This window comes from Pteropus vampyrus, unplaced genomic scaffold (genome assembly GCF_000151845.1).
Source record: "Pteropus vampyrus isolate Shadow unplaced genomic scaffold, Pvam_2.0 Scaffold4, whole genome shotgun sequence".
In the NCBI taxonomy this organism is placed as follows: Eukaryota; Metazoa; Chordata; class Mammalia; order Chiroptera; family Pteropodidae; genus Pteropus; species Pteropus vampyrus.
Window position 1 is genome coordinate 12,567,608 of NW_011888785.1, and position 20,867 is coordinate 12,588,474.

The 20,867-nt window shown below is 39.0% G+C and overlaps 1 protein-coding gene across 4 annotated transcripts in view; it reads left to right on the forward strand.

Annotated features, from left to right (window-relative positions):
- Positions 1–20,867, forward strand: part of SLC25A13 (solute carrier family 25 member 13) — a 165,075-nt gene that overhangs the window by 104,852 nt on the left and 39,356 nt on the right. For all 4 annotated transcript variants that reach the window (XM_011363329.2, XM_011363321.2, XM_023533097.1 and 1 more), the window contains 2 exons: positions 9,013–9,065; positions 10,454–10,534. In XM_011363329.2, the coding sequence (XP_011361631.1) occupies positions 9,013–9,065; positions 10,454–10,534 (134 nt within the window). The remainder of the gene's footprint in view (positions 1–9,012; positions 9,066–10,453; positions 10,535–20,867) is intronic.

Here is a 20,867-nt window from a genome sequence, read left to right on the forward strand (position 1 = left end):
TGTGGTGTAAAAGCAATCATCTCCCATCCTGGAATGTTCTCAAGGTGACATCTAGAGGATATTGTGATATCTCAGGATAGGTTATTGATACGTTTGCATTTTAGAAGAAAGTTTTCTCAGACAGCTAGTTTAAGCTAGGTCTTTTCTTGTGGTTAATGGTTCTATAGATTAGAGTATTCAAATTTTATGATCCACAGGGCAGATCCTCCTTGCATAATTCTTGTGGCTAAAAAGAAATTTTAAAATTCTAGCACCAAAATAAAATGGTTGGAGTTTCTACAACGCTGATTTGTATAATGTTAAGAACTCATGCATCTTGGAACAAACCACAGTGAATCCATGAACTTTACAGAGTCATGGGTGTCCATCTATGTCCACCAAAGCTTCTAATGAGTACAAAATGGATTGGTTTGAGTTTTATATTCTTGGCTAATTTCTGCACATTTTCTTTGAGGGTATTAAGCTGTGAAAAGATCAAAAGACAGATATTTGGTTATCAAAAACCAAACAGAAATGAGCAGAAGACTTGGGCAGTCCATGAGCTGGGTAATCAGATCACCAGAGATTTCCAGTGAGCCAACTATACTGAAAACAGGGCATTAAAATAGGACACTAAGGTGACACTATCTTGAGATAAGGTGGTGGGAGTGTTGTCAGTGGCCTGAGAGGTGAGAACAGCAGTGACCCTAGGAAGGCAGGAAAGAGGACAAAAAGATGGAACTAGACATAGCCTGAAGAAGAGAAGATTAGGGAATGAATTGTTCCAGGCCTCAAGAATGGTCATTTATAACTGGCTACTGCCTGTTCCTGACACTGAAACGAGGGAAGTAGATTTTCATCTACTTCCTCAGCACCAAGGACATAGTTTAGACAGAAGAGGCAATAACCAGGACTCTGAAAGCTGCCATGTACCAGAGTGAAAACTGGAGGAGACAGTATGTATGATCTTTCGTCCCAATGATTGTCACTTCTAGAAAGCCCCCAAATAGAGGAGGGGCCAAAGGAACTAAATTTTTTCTAGACCATAATTAGTATCAGTGATTTACTAACACTTAGTTTCCCAAAGGCATCCTGCAGCATAGCTAAGATAATAGATGGTTCTTGACATTTTGAGTAAAACGTTTAACCCAGATAAACAAGCATTTAAATCTTAATGTCTGCCATTGCAAGCCCCCACCCCCATTCATTCCCCAGCTCCACTGTACAGTCACCTTGGGGTGAAGAACTGGGTTGCATTGAGGGCCCTGAAAGGAGATAGCGTGGTTGGGAGGGTGGAAGTGCCTCATGCCTAAGGGCAATATGAGTGGAGCGGACAGACAAATGGGAAGAGAAGGAGGGCGAAAAGAGTACTTAAACAAGTGAGGAGAGAAGGCCATGGAAACAGGAGCAGGAATAAAAGCTGTGAGGCAGGGCGCACAGAGTGCTGATAGCTCCAGAATGAAGGTTAATCTGATGCTGAAAGCAAGGAGGGCCCTCTGGGAAGATGGGGGCAAGTGTAGTGGCCTCAACAGTGAGGTCAAGGGGGTAAGAATTTAACATTGGAGGGGTTGCCTCTGGCTTGAAACCAGATAACCCAAAAAGTGTTGGATGCGGCTTTAGCTACAGAAATAAGGTATCTTATGCATTAATTTCCCCTAGTAAACTCTACTGCTTATCTCTGCTCTGAATACTGCCCCCATCCCTCCCTCCCATGCTAGGTACTCTAAGCTACCTTTCTCAGGGCTGGGCTGGCCACTCCTGAACTTGTTTTTGGTCAGACGTGAGACAGAAATGCTGTGCCTTCTAATGCTCAGCTTTTCCCTGTTCACTCTAGCGAACTTACTATTCCAACTTCCTTCTCTACTCTTCCTTCTTCCCACCCAGACTCTTCCAAAACTTCTCTCTGGGTCTGGCTGGCACTGAGCGAGCACCATGCACCGATTGGCCCTTTCACACAACAAAAAGAGGGGGGCTATGTGTGGCATCCACATCAAGCCTCCACTTCTCTCTCTCTGGGTCCTGAGTATTAGGCTCCTTAAAATACAGAAGATACCGTGTGGCAGAGCCAAGGTGCAGATTACAACCTGGTGAACAAGGAGTCAGGAAACCCACTGAGCACGAGGCTCAGGGAAAATAGCGGGTCAGAAGATAGGTTGCTGCCCCACGGACCACTTTAAACACAGTGTAGCAGGTGTCCCAAAAGACCATGTACACAATGCAAGCAGAAGCAGAGATGGCGAGGGGCCACAACAGGAAAGAAACTCCATAACTTAGGCAGCATTTCTGTCTCAGGTCTGACAAAAACAAGTTCAGGAGTGGCCAGCCCAGCCCTGAGAAAGGTAGCTTAGAGTACCCAGCATGGGATGCAGGGATGGGGTGAGTATTCAGAGCAGAGATAAGCAGTAGAGTTTAGTAGAGAAAAGTAATGCATAAGATACCTTATTTCTGTAGCTAAAGCCGCATCCAACACTTTTTGGGTTAGAGTAGAGAAGGAAGTTGGAACAGTAAGTCCACTAGAGTAAACAGGGAAAAGCTGAGCATTAGGGGTCACAGGGCCCTGGTTAGTGATGGATCTGAGTTCAACTGTGGGTGCCACTGCATAGTCAGTCACCAGATAGTCACTTAGGAAAAGCTGTAGATTGATTCCATTTTCGATGAAGGAAGAGGAGGATAGTAATGATGGTGATAACGTGGATGAAGATAAAAATCAACAACAATAACAACAACAACAACAAAACACTCTGGTACTTCCTATGTGCTTGGCACTGTTCTGAGGGCTTTTCATGTATGTTAATTCCTTTCATAATAAAAACTACCCTGTGAAGATGGTTCTGTGTTTATCCCCATTTTCCAGATGTGGAATCTAAGGTACAAAGAGATTGGGTAACTTGCCCACAGTGACACAGCGAATACATACCAGGGTAAGAATTCAAGCCCAGCCGCCTGGCTCCAGACTCCATGCTCTTAATCACCGGGCTCTTCTGCCACTAAGTAGAAATTACATTGTAAAAAGTTGCTTAGCATCAGAGACTGAGAAACGTTTAGTTTCTTAACTAAAACATTTTTTTTTAGCTGAAAAATGTAGTTGAAGGTGTGTCGTTACGTCTGTGATACTTCCTTATCTTTGCCTAAAGTAAATGGGACCACTAGACACTATCAGACCAGATGTGGCCTTACTGCTTGGGGGTAGCTCTTCTAAGGATGGATATAATGCCATGAGAACAGCATTATACAGATGCCCCCTCGACTTATGATGGGGTTGCATCCTAATAAACCCATCATAAATTGAAAATATACTGATAAATCGAAAATACATTTAATACACCTAACAGAACATCATAGCTTAGCCTTGCCATTTTCTACTGAATGCCTGTTGCTTTCACACCATAGTAATGTGAAATCATCACACGTTGGGGGCCGTCTGTACTCCTTACCTAATTTTGGAACGTGAACATTATTCAGGATTCATTGCCTCTTGTAACCAAGAAGAGAATCAAGTGTATACCTTGATTAGGTAGAAACAGATAGGAAGAAACATCACATTTTTTGGATACATAACATAGGTTGTAAATAGTGCTTGGCTCTGTGTATACATTTACTCATATAATTATCATAATAAACCAATGAGTCATAATTAGCATCCTTGGTTTACCCGTGAAGAACCTAGAGTTCAAAGACTAACATCACCAAGATCACTCAGCATGAAAGGGGTGCCGACCTCAGATTCCAGCCCAGGCCCGGCTACCTCCGGATCCCCTGCTCCAAACCATTCATTTTGCTGCCAAGCCATTGAAAATAAATAGTTTTAATTAGGCCAGCTTTGTTAATGAGTTTCTTTCATAGTATGTTCCTACTCTGAGATGTTAGAATCTATTTCTAAACAGTATTAAAGTAAATAGCATAGTAGCCCTCTGATCCAGCACACAGCTCTTTTCGGGGTACTTTATGAAGCTTTGTTGGAGGTTCCTGATGTGGGCTTAGCGTCTACACCTCTGGCTCCGTTCTCACTGGGTTGCACAAGGGACTAGAATCATAGGGGGCAGTGTGATTTATATCTCAACTCCATGAAATTTGAAGACAAAATACTATATTAATATTGTACCCTGTAAATCTTTTCTCGCATTAGCAGCCTCTGGTGCAGTTTGCCAAGGAAGCATTGCCATATGTGCTGATGGAGCTGAACTAAAATGAGAAGATTAGAAAACTAACCACACTAATAAATTTCATTTGAGGCAGTTGGAAAATAGGCTAATGTTTTGATAAGTTAAAAACAACACACACATCCATCCTCTGTTTCTAATGGTTAAAATGAATTCCCAGAATCCTACAGAAGCATCTTACATTAGAAGCCTAATTTTTCTGCCGAGTTACCCAGATGTCAAACATATATGTGCTTTAGACTTCAATGTAATCACGTTGAGTGCCTTAAGAAGACTGGCTGTTTTAGGCATTACTGAGCCACGTTAACCTGCCTCCCTCCGAGGTCAAGGAACCACGAGGATTATTGAAATTCCCACCTCTGTGACTTCATTGTCCCACAGATCATGACCCCTCTCAAAGGCCATTTACTCAGGATGAATGATGACAAGGCCCACTTCTATAATGGCACTCGGATTGTCACCCAGAGCTATCTTTATTTCCTTACTTTAGCCAGGGTAGTCACCACAAGAATGGTCTTTCTCCAGTAGCTCCCTGAGTGCCACGTCTGGCCTGGGTCTTAGGAATGGATTTATACTTTGGTTTTATTCCTAGTGAGTTGAAGTTATTCAGTTAAAATGGTGAAACTTGGGGCCTCTGATTATTTTACTTTAACCTCCTAATTACTCTCCCAGCTGTGGGTCTCCGCCTTTATTATCTGTCCTTCACCTGCCTCTAGAACTTTTTACTTTTAAACTCACTCTTTACTTTAAAAGCCACCCCATGCATCTACAAAATTTGGTCCAAGTTCTTTAGTGTGGCCTGGGAGGGAAGCAGTGCAGTGTCCCAGATGGGAGCACCTCTACAGCCAGACTACCTGGGTTGAACCCCATCCACCATCCCTCAGCCGAATGACCTTGGGCAGGCTCCTCGAGGTCTGCCTCAGTTTCTTCATCTCTTGATGGCAACAAAAATAACATGCACTGATTTATTGGTATTGACCTGTCGTTGTGTGGATTAAAGGTGTTAGTTCACATAAAGCGCAGAGATAGTGCCCGGCATGCAGTAAGTGCCCCCAAATACGGATGTCGTTATTATAACTGCTACTGTTATTTATTACAAGGCCTGCGATCTAACCACAGCCTACAGTGATATGGCCTAAACGTGCCATCGGCTTGAGACGTTTGTGCCTTTGCAGACACTGTTCCCTCTACCTGAACTACCTTGCCTTCCGTTCTAGTCGTGTCTCTTTTCCCCAGTGAATCTCTGCTTATCCTTAAAGATCCAGGTCAAGTATCTCCTCTTCTTTGATGCTTTTCTCCCTCCTGCAGGCAGAACGAGTGCTTCTCTCCACTGTGTTCCCATAGTACTCCTGGGCTATGGTATTCACCACGATGTTTTTAGGTAGTTTGTCCCCTTTCTGGCACACAGAGACACCTAGGGTTCCCTTTTCTTCTAAACTGAGAATTTCTCCAAGGGACGGCACAGATCTGACTGTGTTCATTCCAATTTCTTCCACTACCAGGCACATACGTCATTTGGTAAATGTTTGCTGAACAAATAAATATTTGCTGCCCTATATTTAGTCTTAAATATGTGGTTTTTCCTTTTGTTTTGTTTTTCTGCTGTTCACAGTGCATTACTAAATTTATAGCGAGAAAGAAATCCCAATAGCTTAAAAAGCTGGCTGAAGTGATTGTATCTAACACTGTCGTTGTTTGGCTCTGTGGGCTGTTTTTTTATTAGTCATTTAAAAAGACTGTCACAGGGTAGTTACAGAGACAAGAGATCATCATTTAAATCACAGTGCTTTCAACCCATCCATGGTTTCGGTCTACAATTTAATGATGAGAAAAATACATCTAGCAAGTAAATATTTAACTAAACATTTTGGCACTTGACCTGAATGCTGAGAGTACAATGGAAATTGTAAACGTTAAGATGTCATTTAAACAGCTTATCCCCTCATTTTATTAGTAGAAATTAATGTACTTTCATACGATAATAATAAAGCCTTTCTTGTAATATTATAGATATGACATTGTCTCATTATATGGTATAAGTAAAAGATTAATAAGCGAGTGTAGTTAAGGAGGAGAGAATGCTTGCTTTGCATAAGGACGCTTACTTTGCCCAGACAGTTTCAGAGTCACATTCTCTGCGCTGCTTTGGTTCATTTAGATTATAAAGAGCATAGCTCTACTCACAGTAGCAAGACCGTAAGAGAACTTTTGGTAAGAATGCACATGCGAGAGAAAGAGAAGGCAGAGATCTCATAGGGATCCCAGGGCAAGAGGGTCATTAGAACCTGGCCTCAGTGGGACCTCAGGGTGATTAAGGCCAGGTCTCCCATCTGGGCACCTTTCGTGGGCTGTGCATTCTCGCTCTTCGGTGTCTCCATTTCATTTGCTCCACGTTCTCCTTTCTCCGCCGACTCACTTCCTTTTCCTATTTGTGGTTTCTCCTTCCTCATGGCATTAGCACACACAGGGCTTCCACTGACTGCTTTCCCCGCTCCACACAGCATCTTCTCAGCGGGTGCCTCTGTGCTAACTGGCTTATCACCTCTAAGGACTCCGTCATGCTAGTGGGAGAAGGGTCCTGACTGGCTAGCTCCACTTTTGGTACCAGGTCATAGGGCCCAGGTTGCCGAACTCATTGGCTGCGCGTCTTTTAAGTGTATTCCCCTTGTCCAGTCAGACGTGGCCCTGGGAATGAAGCAGGCTCAAAATATGGCTGCCTAGAGAGGATGTTGCAAACTCAAAGACAAAGGCAGGTTATGTAAGTGAGCAAATAAGTCTGGGTGAGAGAGGCAGATACACTTTCACGTGTTCGGCACAGGGCAGAGGTGAGTGTTTTCTAAAAACATAAATTCTTGAGTATGAGGGCCTAGGTTTGAATCTCAGTCTCACCATTTATTAACTGGATAATTTAGTCCAAATTGTTTAATCTCTGTATACCTCAGTTTCCTCTCTGTAGGGTGGTTATAAGGATTAAGTGAGTTAGTAAAATGCTTAAAATTGTGCTTGACACATAATAAATAATGTTAGCTGTTTTTTAAGAAGATTTTTATTAGTATTAGCATGTTCATCATCATTTGGTTCCACAATGAAATGAGCTTTCTCTCATTTTTCTTAAAACATGAAGCTACTTTCCTAGTTTTCTCCTTTTTATAAAGTCACAAGCACAAAGAAACATTCCTCTACTATGAGGACATCAACAGAGCAAGAAAAATGATGAATGACAACTGGCACTTTCTTCATTGTTTGGTCTGCATTAGAGCATGGCAGAGACCTTAGCGAATAGATGCTTGGGTCCTGTCTAAAGGACAGAGCCTCACCCAAGTGGAGCAGATTGCTGTGATGTGAGAAAGAGGCCCAGAGCTGTCAGATGGCCTGATATATCTGTCTGTCTGTCTGCATATGTCTTTACAATAAGCTCAAATTATGTTTGAAATCTTATGCTACTCAATAACACACATCTTCAGGTTGATACATACAGCCCTGGGGCCAGTGACGTTTGTCCGCAGGCTGCTGCTTCAGGAAGACAATGTGTGTAGGGCTGGTCTCTCAGAAGAGGCTGCAAGTGGACCTTCTTGTATAGATGAATTAGAAAATTGTACTTAATGAAAGATAACACCGTGAAGCCCCTCTCAATGACAGCAGTATGACACAAGGAAAAATAAATCCTGATCCTTGGAGTTAGCTTACCGTGTCTTTCCAAGTAAAAGCATCTGTCTTTGAATTTATTTTCTTAGAACAAATGAAAATGGTAACTTTTTTTTTTTAGTTTAGATATGTAGGTCCACTAATGTTGCAACTGCCTTTTCTAGAAGCGCCCCTTCCTGTCAAAGGTCACACCTGCCCCCTGCTCTGAGTCTTATTTAATTCCCACTCACCTCTACATGTCCAAAACTGGGCTCTGTACTTTCTACCCCCAACCTGTTACTCTCCACAGGCTTCCTCATCTCCACCCAGGAGTTCGTACTAGAAACTGAGCAATAGCAGTCAAACCCAGTTTTGCTTTCTGTCACAGTCTCCCCCGATCTGTCTCCACCCCCCGCCCCCCCCATACACACACACACACAACATCAGTGTGTCCTGTTTATTTTCTACACAGCAGCTGGGGTGGTCTTTTAGAAATATGACTTAGCACAGCACGCTCATCCTGTTCGAAATCCTCCAATTATTTCTCATTTAACTTACAATGCATCAAGCTCAGGATCCTGGCCTACGATGTGGCTACAGCACCTGACCCCAACCATGCCTCTCCCTGAGCCTGCTTCCTGCGATGTGGCACACTGATGACTCCCTCAGTTTTGAGTGCACCAGGCTTATTCCTGCTCTGCTTTCTCTGCCCTGTTTGTTCTCCTTCCTGGAACACAGTTTTCTCCAAAAGTTTCTTCTTCAGAAAGACCTCTCCCTTCCTTCTGTCTGAGACTGGTCAGAGCAAGAACCTCATTTGTCTTGTGCTTGTCACAGAGTCATAGTTGCTAAGTGGATGAATGGCTGAACTGTGGTCATTAGGAGCGGGGAGGGAGGATGAGAAAAGTGTTTGGAAAAAAATAATATATTCACTAAAGTTCTTATTTAAGAAGGCAGGAAGGATAAAAGCAAACTTGCTGTGGAATAATGAGATTTTCTATATCACTAATACTGTTGATTTGCCCAATATGCAAATGATCCAGTATGTGAGAGGGAATTTACTTGGGCCCGATGTGGCTGTAGACGTTGGTACTTAAACATTCCATCTTGAGTATTCTCATTAAAGGTAATAGCAGAAAATTGCAGCAAAGATTGCCCCAGTTTTTAGATGGTGATCCCCCCTTTAGAGCCGTTAATTTGTTTAGTTAATGCTCGTTTACTTAATACACTTCTACTTTTTGTTGTTTTTTAGGTCTGTTGCCACAGTTATTGGGAGTTGCCCCAGAGAAGGCCATAAAACTTACAGTAAGTCTTTTGAGTTGTTGCTTTTTATTACAGGAGTTTGCACATACTCAAGAATCCAGAAGATATTCTTATGTGAAATAGCAGGTCTGTGCTCCTCAGAGGTGCTAACTGATTTGAACATAGGGCACTCACCACACAAAGCTTTCATTTTCTCTCATTTAACACTGAGCATCCAAAAATGTGATAATGTATTCGAAAAAGACTTCTAATGGTTGCCAACACCACTATCATCATCGTTGTTGTAATAGAGACAGCAGCAGCAGCTAAATTTCCTTCAGTACCTACCATGTTGGGTACTTTACATATATTATTTATTATTGTTTTAATCTCAAGTAAAATATGACCCACAATTTATAGATGAAGAAAGCAAGACCCACAGAGTTTAAGTATTAACCTGTGTCCACATCATTTATGAGTAGGAAAACTAGATTTCAAAATCAGGTTTTGCTGACTCCAAAGCATGCCCTCATTCAATTACACATGCTGTTTACAGAATTCATGCTTAGGGCATATTCTTATGAGCATTTGCCAAAGCCACACGTTGAGGGATCGGAGCTCTAGCTGAAGCTGATCCTTCATCAGGTTGTTTCTCCAGTGCCTGGCTCCCATCTGGCAGATGGTGGGTACTCAGTAAGTGTTAATGAAACGGCTAGATAGTGCATTTCCATCACCAAGGACATAAAGCCCAGAAGGTTAAATTCTACTTTTAGATTGGGCTATATAGCCTTGCTACCTGGAATTCTTCCCTTACCATCTTATTATATTACCTTGGCACAACTAATATTTTCTGGCTTATATCTTCCAAAAACATATGATTGATCCTCAAAATTGCTTGCAGTACATACCATTTTGAGAATATTATACTTAATTAATTAATGTTATTGATGTTCTTTGAGAATCCTTGAGAAAATTTTTAGATACTGAATTTCAACTAAGTTGAAAAATATGCTTAGCCAAATTTGTCTCAATGATGAGTGTTATTTTAGATTACATCTTGTTAGAAAACTTGAAAGTGATTTTTAATCAAAACCTATGAGACAGTTTCTAAGTTATAAAATATATGTTTTCATTTTGTCTCTATTGTTAATATGTCTCTCTTTTTATGCTATTGTCATTGCAGGACATATTGAATTTTAGGCTTGTAAACTATCTTTTAATTTTTTCCCTCTGAAATATCAGGAATATAAATGTATAAATATATATATTTTTGTAAACTTTTAAAAACCATGCCCACTATTAAGAGCACTTCTCAAACTCTTTTAAGAGCCTTTATTTAGTTTATGATTATTAAACTGACAGAAAAAATAACATATTTATAGATGCGTATTTATATGCATTTAACGACTTTCTTTATATTTTTCATCAGCTTCTAAATATTTTTCTTCAAGGTGAATGATTTTGTGAGGGATAAATTTATGCACAAAGATGGTTCGGTTCCACTTGCAGCAGAAATTCTTGCTGGAGGCTGTGTAAGTACGTTTTTCAGATCTCTGCATTGAAAAGACTAGTTTCACATACTTATCACCACCGTGGTAAACAAGTGTGAACTAAGGCTTCTGTTCAACCACAGATCCTGTACAAGGGGAGAGTCTACTAGGGCACCTCAGCTTTTCCTAGACAGGCGAACCATCCCTGAGGTGGAAGGGTAATGTTTCCAATCTTATTGCCTGTTAAGCCATGCCTGTTAAATTTGTCATTGCTTGCTATTGGTTCTGCAGTAGAATGTCATTTGTGGCAGAAGTGTTTGGCCTTTGAAAAATCTTTGCTAACCTTTTCTAGAGTTAATTTTTAGTACATTCTTTTTTCATGGCACTCTCTGCTGGGTCAGGCACTAAAATCTATAGTTTGAAGTCAGCAGCCATAGCTCTCTGCTTTGCTTTACTTCGCAAACGCCAGCAGCTCTTCAAGCTTCCCAGTGCTTCTGGGAAAAGGATTCTGGGAAATAACTGGCTGAGTGCACTCTGCATTGTCAAAAACGCTTGGAATGAGTATTTCTTTATATGAATGAACAACCTGCATCTTGTTCTTAAGCTCAGCAAAACATGTCTTGTTTTACCTCATGTACAGGTTTATTCATGTGAATGTAAATACTTTAAACTTTTATACAAAGAGTGGTGCTATTTCAAGATAAGTTTGGTTCAATAAATGGGCTTTGGTCACTAGGGCAATACAATATTGGTATATTTTCCATACAAACCTGTGTTTCTTATAAGAAAGATGAAGTCACTTTTTTTTTAAAATTAGTTTGTTTTATTCAGGCAGTGGTATTCATAAAATAATCTTTTCTTGAAAACCATTGCATTTAGAAGCTGAGAATATTAAACTTTTGTTTGGAAAGGGCTTATTGTCCTAACACTAAATAAGGGTTCCTTGAATGTAGCAGGAGCTAAGAAGTCCTAGCTCCTAGTAATTCTTAAAGATGGGTGGAATTGGGCTACTGCCTGCCTCTCTTTCTGTTTGATCACTGACCTGTCATAGACAGCCAAGTAGAATCCCTTTGTCCTGTAACTTTAGGAGCATTCAAGACAAAAAAGAGAGGCTTTAATGTCCTAAATAAAAAGGACACACAATAATAATCAAGAAGAACAGTATGAGTTGCAGAAACTGCTCTTCATGTAAAACAACTACAGTTTTCGTTTGAGAAACCAGATTTCTGATTTTAAACAGGCACATCCATAGGGTGTATCTAACCTGTCCTGCAGGCTCCTCTAGGAGCTGGAGATAGCAGGGCATTTTAGCAGGTCAGGTGGGTTTTTTTTTTTAAAATCAGGTTTTAAACGTGCTAAAAAACATGATTATATATCTCTGTAAGAATTTAAAATGTGAAATTAATTATCTGATACTGTTCAAGATTTTGGCAATAAACTTGAGGTTTATTTTCTTCTTAATGAAAGCATTTTGCCTGCATATGGGTCTGAGTGCCAAGGAGATCCGTTGTGGCACGTATTGTCTACCGTAGGTGGTCCTGTTTCCTCATATGTGGTTGCCCATTTCAAACACAAAGCCCACATTGGCATCAGAAGTGGTGCCTGGTTATTGTAAAGAGGTGCAGCCCTTTTTCAAACCTGATCTAAACACAGGCTTAAAACTGGAGCCACTTGGGCTTTACAGCTACTTAAAATATCTATGAAATGAGGTTTGCCATCCTTCATCTCAAAGGCTGGTAGACAGTGGTCCTCAGTGTTTCTAGTCTCCTGTTTTGCCTTTTTTTTTTTTTTTCCTCTTTTTCAGTCGTGACTTTAAGAAGTAAGAGTTTATTTTTCAGGTAAGCAATCCTGTAGGTGGCAAACAATCCAGGCCCCTTTAGATCTCTTGAGTGGTGCAATGGACGAGTCCATTTTCATTGTGTGTTTTTTAATAGTAGCAGCATCTCTCCTTGTAGGCCTTGGCAGAGTTTTCCCCATCATCTGAGCCAGTTCCACACCTCACAAAGTCCTCGTGAGTTCCACAGCCTTGTTTGTTCAATTGGGAATAAAAAGGGTTTTGAAAAGTTGTGTCACATGAGCAGTTCTCCTCCTTAGTTCACTCAAGCATTTCCAGGCGTTGACTTTTAAGTCCCTGGGGAGCTCACCTTACTTCATTATTATTGAGAATTAGTACATATAGCTGACTTTCGCACTTGTAATCAAAGCTGCTCATTTCTTCGAAGAAGGCTTTTTCTGTTTTATAATCTGTTTTCTACAAAAATAGAAAATATTCAGGACGGTCTTTGTTTCATAATCTTCGCAGTGCTTAAGCTAAACTAATAGTCTCTTTTATCTTATAATTTTTTTAGAAAAACAACAAATATGACAGTAAATTTGGAGGAAGGTTTTGGAAAACAGGAAATAAATTAATCCCATTTATTACTTTATTTTTTATGCAAGAAACTCTAACTGAAGAGATTAAAAATACTCTTATTTCATTAACATCTGTAAAAGGGTATATCTAACTATTTTTGAACTCATTTTTTACACATTTTGTTTTAAATTAGAGTACTGTGAAAAATTCAACTTGTTTTCTGAACATTTTTATAGATTCATACCTAACAGTAGTGATATATTCAGCACAGTTCAAGACTAAACTAGGTACTGAGACTGGGGTTTACAAATTCTAAGTCTGAAAGGTTCTTGTGGAGTGTGTTTTTTTCTGTAAGATGGTTTTCTACTTTCTAAATTAGGCTGGAAGTTGTAAGAGTGTTGACAGAGACCTGGACCCTCAGGTATCTCTGCACAAAATATACATACCTTCTGTTCCTTTCCATCCTTCCCCTTTGGTCAGGAGCTCAGCCACTGCAGGGAGACGTGATGGGCAATCACTGTCAGTGACAGCACAGGCTCTTGGCAATGAGGCAGAGGAGAGAGGGCCTGTCACCATTACTCACTTCCAATTAGGTTCCCAGTGACTTTAAAAACTGACACATTGTCTCTGAATATATTGCTGTTATTGCTGTTATTATTGTATTGCTGTTACTTTAAGAAAAAATAGCATGTAATGCCAACTGGTCTGTGAGTCACAGTCCCCTAATTCAACAAAATAAGTATGTGTTGACTGTCTTCCATGGATGTAGTGGAATAGTTTGAGCTGGGATCTTTAGTTTGTGATCCTTTGATCTTAAGATCATCAGATAAGGAAGTAAAACTGGTGCCATGACAGGATTCAAGGAAGATATAAATATGATAATTTATGTGGCGTGAAAATCTACATTGAAATGAAAAGAAATGAAATAATCCTCACCAGAAAAAAAGATGAACCTCTGTCTTTTAAAGCCCATATTATTAAAAAATACTTTCATACTGATAAAATATAATAGTATTCTATAGTAATTTGGAAAGATAAGTGAACATGCTTTTTTACAGTAGTCCTTTGATAATAGGCCCACTATATGTTTTCTTTGAGATATATATGCACATTTATGTGTATGTAAATATATCTGATGTTTATTCGAGTTTATATCCATTTTAAGTGGGGAAAATAATTGATATCCTCACGTCCCTGGTGCTGAAAGGGATTGGTGAGAATATCACCATTGGGAAAAGCATGGCTTGAAGAGCAATCGTAATTGCCCTCCTCTGCAGATAAGTTTGACCCTGATATTGTTCTGTATATTTCTATTATTATGGTAATTCCCACATGCATGATATCTTTATACCTGTTTGTACAGCCGTGTATCAGATACCATTTTTAAGGCAAAATTTTATTACCCCTTTTTTGCATCATTTTCAGCTGCAGTTAATTTTTATGATTTTGAAAAACAAAAAGATACAACTACCCATGTTCCCACTTAGCTTATAATATCAAATGACAAATGCAAGTGGAGGCCCTCACATAACTGTCCCAATACTTTTCTCTCCCTCATCTCCCAAGAGATAACCCTATCCTGAAATTGTTGTTTTTCATTTCCGTGCATATCTTTATACTTTTTATTACATCCGAGTATGTCCCTAAGCAGTATAAATGTTTGCTGGCAAGTGAGCCAGTGCTATAGAAACAACTCAGAGGATTCTCACATTGATAACTTTGCATTTTTTCGCATTAGTGCAACTCATATGCTTTACCTGTTAGAATAGTAAATGGGAATATTATGTTCAAATGTTGTAATGTGGCATACAGTGAGTATGTCTGTTATAGATGTGTGGATTTATAAAATTTTATATAAATACAGTTAGAACTGTGTATTTATTTAACTAAGTTTTTTGTAACTTTGAAATTTCTTCCCTAGACTAAAGTTATTTCTTCAGCCTTACCAGTTAAACTTGTGCCCAGTACTGAATAGATTTAAAATTGTAACCCTCCCTACTGCCAGCACACATGCTTCCCATCTGCCTTACTGTCCCCCCTTCTCTCTTTCTTCCTAATGGAAGTGATTTCAGTGTTTCTCCATCACTGAGGAGGAGAGCTGTTCTGATTATGTATTGGTGTATAACAAGTCTTCTTAAAACTTACTGGCTTCAAACAGCAATTTATTATCTCTCACGGTTCTGCGAGTTGACTGGTTCAGCTGGACACTTTTTACTTGTGATCTCCCTGTGGTTATTAGCAGATCGGAGCTGGGGCTCGAGTCATGTGAAGGCTCCACTGAGGTGGATATCTGAGATAGCTCGCAATTGTGGCTGGCAGTGATGCTCACCCTTGGCTTGGAGCAGCTGGGACTGATGTCCACAGCACCTCCTGTGACTTCTCTGTGTACCTTGGGCTTTTCAAACCTTGGCAGCTTAATTCTAAGTGAGAGCTTCTCAAAAGCAGATATTCTAAGACTCCTGGGAATAAGCTGCAAGATTTCTTGTGATCTAACTTTGACTATCACTTCTGCTGGATTCTATTAGTCAAATAAGCCACTTACACCATTCCAGATTCAAGAGGAGAGAAGTTGTACTCTGCCTCTCAATAAGAATATTGTCAAGGAACCTACCTCTGGGAGGTTCAGTAAGCTGGGTTGCAGGATAGGCACATTCTTGCTGCCCTCAACTTTGAAGATTTCATAGTTAATCCCATGTCTTCTTTGAGAATCTGTTGTTGATTCTAGAACTCATTCCTGCTCCAAGTTGCTCTTGGTTGCAGGAGGTGGGATCTCACTAAAGTAGCAATAACTAAATGAAGGTTTACACTAAGGGCATGCATGAAATGAAATCGAGGGGTCTTGAAATTGAGGCACCTCTGGGAACTGGCTACTTTCTCTGTTTTCTCCTCCTTGCCCTTTTTGGTCTCTCTCACAGCGACTTTGCATCTCTCTGCACCTTTTTTTTTTTTTTTTTTCCTTTTCTTTTTTTTTTAATACTATTTTTTTTACTGCAGTTTTGGGTTCAAAAAATTGAGAGAAAGATATTTTCCACATACCTCCTGCCCCTACACATGCATAAACTCTTCCATTGTCAACATTCCTCCTCCAGAGTGGTACAATTGATGAATCTACATTGATACATCACAGTCACTCAAAGTCCCAGTTTACCTTAGGGTCCATTCACGGTGTTATACATTTATGGATTTGGACAAATGAGTAATGATATATATCTATTATGATAATATTTTAGAGAGTATTTTCACTGCCCTATAAATCTTCTTTGCTCTGCCTGTTCATCTCTCCCTCCCTCCCCTACCTTTGGCAAACATTAATCTTTTTACTGTCTCCATAATTTTACCTTTTCTGGAATGTCCTGTAGTTGGAATCATGTGATATGTAGCCTTTCCAGACTGACTTCTTTCATTTAGTAATATTCATTTACGATTCTTCTATGTTTTTTCAAAACTTGATAGTTCATTTTATATTAGCATTCAATAATCCTTTGTCTGGAGGGACCAGTTTATTCACTTACCTACTGAAGGACATCTTGGTTTCTTCCAAGTTTTGATTATAAATAAAGCTGCTATAAACATCCTTATGCAAGTTTTTGCTGAAAACATAAGTTTTCGGCTCCCTTGGTTAAATACCAAGGAGTGCAATTGCTGGTTCTTATGGTAAAAATATGTTTTGTTTTGTAAGAAACCTAAATATTGTCTTCCAGAAGTGGTTGTACCATGTCGATTCCCACCAACAATGAATGAGAGTTCCTGTTGCTCCTTATTGTCACCAACATTTGATGTTGTCAGTGTTCTGTGCATCTTTTTATTTGCTGACCCATTTTTTTCTTTTCCTCATGGTATTTACTTCCTCACAAATTCCCTTTATGTTGTTGCTGGTCATCTGACCTCTCTCCATACAGTATGATCTTCAGCCTTTTTTCATTCTCAGCCCCAGCTAATTAGTTCAAGTTGCACAGTTTTGTTTTGTTTTTCACTTAATTGTTGAGAGGGTACATTTGGCAAGTCTCGTCTTTGTGTACCAGGCCATAGAGCAGCCTTGAGTCATGTCCCCACCTAGATATTAATAACTTTGCTTAACAAATCTATTTGTTTCAACTGTCTATAAATGTGTTAAAACACTTCTAGTACTATTTTGGTTTTAGCTTGAATTCGGTAACTATCCCCTGAATAGTAGTGTATATATTTTTGTCATAAAATATACACCAAGTTATATTCCTTATGATTGAGCTTGAAATCCATTGAGATTTCAGGCCCATTCATATCAAACCAGGGAGAAAATTTCCTCATATAATGAACGCATGGACTCTGGCAATCTGGTGAGTCAGACTGCCCAAAACGGATTTAATTGCTACTTTTGTGATCTTTCTCTTCTCAGGGTTTTCTGTGGCTGTGGCCTCACAGTGCATTTTCTTAAGGGAGAGTTTTTATTTCTCTGTGCAAATCTCTGTGCACATATCCTAGTTATAAATATAGAATGACACGAGACTCAGTCATTAAGTTGAACTTCTGTGGGATTGCTGCTATGTAGCATGTCAAATAGCCAAGATTTATTATGTATTAAATTGATGCTATGGAAATAAGTTTATTTTTTTAATGCTACATCTTTAAATTTATTCGTAGTTGAATGAAAATCTAATGATTAGTTATAGTGTACCAAATTGTATTGCTATTTGGAATATTCTCTGGGAGATTTTTTTTGCATACCCCTAACAATGTAAGACCATATTGTAAGTTTTGGGGTTTTTTTTGATTCATCAATGCTAATTTCTAGTTTAATAGATGGCTTCCAACAAGATTAAAGTGAATTAAATTATCCTTGTTTTCATAAGCTTTGCATTGTTTACAATATTTTTCATTCATTTCCATTTTTTTACAAACTTAAGATTGTACCAAACACATGTTTTAGTCAAGATAATATCACAAATTTTTTTATATTTTAACATATAATTGTAATTTTTAATTATGAAAAATAACCATATTAAAGCTAAGGTAGAAAACAAAGCAAAATAACCTATTCATAATTGTTTAATTCTCATATTGTATGTTTTCTTAATTTGTACTTATGACATTTTCCTGTCTTCCAACTCCAGGGCTTAGAGACTGTTTCAGGTATTATATATTACCTATTGTCTGGTTAACTATGGTCTTGTTTTGCAACTTGAGGAGATCTTCGTGTATGTAAAACAGTGCTGACAACTGATTGCATCCTGGGAACTTTGGGTAAAGGTTGACTAAAGTTAGACATCTAAAAATGCCGAGGACAGGATCCATGTGTCACTATTATGCATCTGTGCCTACTATTGTGTCTGACATATGGGAGAGACTTAAAAATATTTACTGAATGGATAAATGCTTGACCAGAAGGTGTTGGTGATGAGGGCAGTTAAGGTAGTATAGTCATTTGATATACCATGTTGCTGTTAACTTAGATACAAATGGTCAGTGTCAAGGCATTATCTCCATGGACTGGAGCAGGGTGAAGGAATTGATGGACTTTAGGGAATAGCTGCAACATGCCTGCGTATGTACATATCCAGGATGTTTCACAAGAAAGATTTTCCATGATCACTCAGTAAAGGAACTAACCTTTAAAAAGCTCCTATTTATTTTATTGGGCTTCATTTCGAAGAATGGCAAATGAACTAACACTCAAGTATATATAGAACTTTAAGAATGGGATAAAGATAACTTGGGGCATTTGTTATAGCTTATTCATTATCACTTATGTTTTTAGTAGAAAAGACTTTATTGAATGGGTAACATGTGAAATTATCATGTCAGAATCATGAAAGAATTGTAGAAAAGAGTAGCTTTAAAACAAAAAGAGACTGACAACAGTGAAATACCAGTACACTCCTATGAGAATGGCTAAGGTCTGGAACACTAACACCAAATGCTGATGAAGATGTGGAAGAATAGACACTCTCATGCATTGCTGGTAGGAATGCAAAACGATACAGCCATTTTGGAAGATAAAGTTTGGAGGTTTCTTAAAAACTAAACATACTCTTACAGTAAGATCCCACAATTGTACTTCATGATATTTACCCAGAGGAGTTAAAAAGTTATGCTTTCAAAAACAAAACAAAAAACAAAAACAAAACAACCTGCACAAGGATATTCATAGCAGCTTTATGTATAACTGCCAAAACTTGGAAGAAATAAAGATGTCCTTTAGTAGGTGAATGGATAAATAAACTTTGATGTATCCAATGAAGTATTATTGTGCACTAAAAAGAAATGAGCTATCAAGCCATGAAAAGACATGGAGGAACCTTACACGTATATCACTAAGTAAAAGAAGCTAATCTGAAAAAGCTGCATACTCTATATTTCCAACTATAGGACATTCTGGAAAAGACAAAACTCTGGACACAGTAAAAAGATCAGTGGTTGCCAGGCGTTGCGGGGAAAGATAAATAAGCAGAGCATAGAGGATTTATAGGGCAGTGAAAATACTCTATATGATATATCATCATGATAGATGTATGTCATTCCACATTTATCCCAACCCATAGAACGTAACAAGAGTAAATGGTAAAGTAACAAGAGTAAATGGTAAAAACTGCGGACCTTGGGTGATTGTGATGTGTCATTGTAGTTTCGTCAGTGTAATAAATGTACCACTCTGGTGTGCGATGTTGATAATGGGGAGTCTATGCATGTGTGGGGACAGGGGGATGTGGGAAACCTCTGCACCTGAAACTGCTGTAAAAAAGAAAGTCTTAAATAAAGAGGGAGAGAGCCAATGAATATCAAAAAACCTTAACCATGGCAATATATAAATTTGGAAGTTTCTGAGAAGCCAATGAGGCACTTCCATCATGGTTTGCCCAGTAAGTCTCCTGCGAGTAGTAGTAAGGCACCAGGCTAGAATACGAATTCTGCTGCCTGCATGCTTCTGTGAAAAGCTCTTTCTCTAGACTTGGATACTGGGCAAAAATAAAAGAGACATTTGATAACACGAAGGGTTCAAGGGGTGGCCTAAGGGCTGCCTTCGGTGGCTCAGACATGTCATCTAATTAGGGGAAAGTCCAACTTGTTATGGTCACTGAGCCAGCCAGATTTCTCTTCTCTTTTCCTCCCTTTCCATTTTTGGAGAAAGTCCTAGAGTTGTTTGACTCAATACAATTCAGATGTCTAGCCATCCTGGTTTTCTAATAAATAAGGGAAGGGTTTGTTATGATATGAAAATATGAAGAAAGATGGGGTCACAGCTTTCATACAGTTAAGGTGCTTTAGACATTGAAGGTCTGTAAATCATTAAATAATTCTGGGAGTAGTAGTCAAAATAGACATGTATAATAAGCAGAGCCCAAATGTGAACATATTTCACAGGTTTGTAACTTAATTGCTTTTTAATGTCAGTCAAACAGATTCTACTTTGGTTTCTTGGCCAGGCTTCTATAGGCCTATTAAAACCCTATGAAGTTGAAAATGTGAAACTTAATATTTATAAAACGTGTAAACAGTATAGCCTTTTTCTGCCTTACCATGTAGCTCAGAAATTAAGAATAGTAAATTTCAATATGGTCTCTGTCTCAAAAATTTATTAAGTGGTGAGAATCTATTATTTTTCAAAGTTTTTAAAAATCTAGTTACAGATTTTTTTTTTTTTTTTTTACCTAAGAGCTTAATTTACATACTAAATCAAAGGAGAAAATCCCGTGTTGCCTTATGCTGAGAGATGTGCATTTAGTCACAGCCTGACGAAGTGTGTTAGTTTGCTAGGGCTGTCATAACAAAACACCACAGACCTCATGCCTTAAACAACAGCAGTTTATTTTCTCACACTTGTGAAAGCTAGAAGCCCAAGATCAAGGTGTCTGCAGATTTGGTTTTCTTCTGAAGCCTCTCTGCTGTGCTTGCAGATGGCCATCTTCTCCCTATGTCCTCACATGGTCACCCCCTCAGTCTGTGTGTTGTCTGTATCCTAATCTCCTTTTATAAGGATTCCAGCCAGATTAGAATAGGGTCCACCCACATGAGCTCATTTTACCTTAAATTACCTCTTTAAAGGTC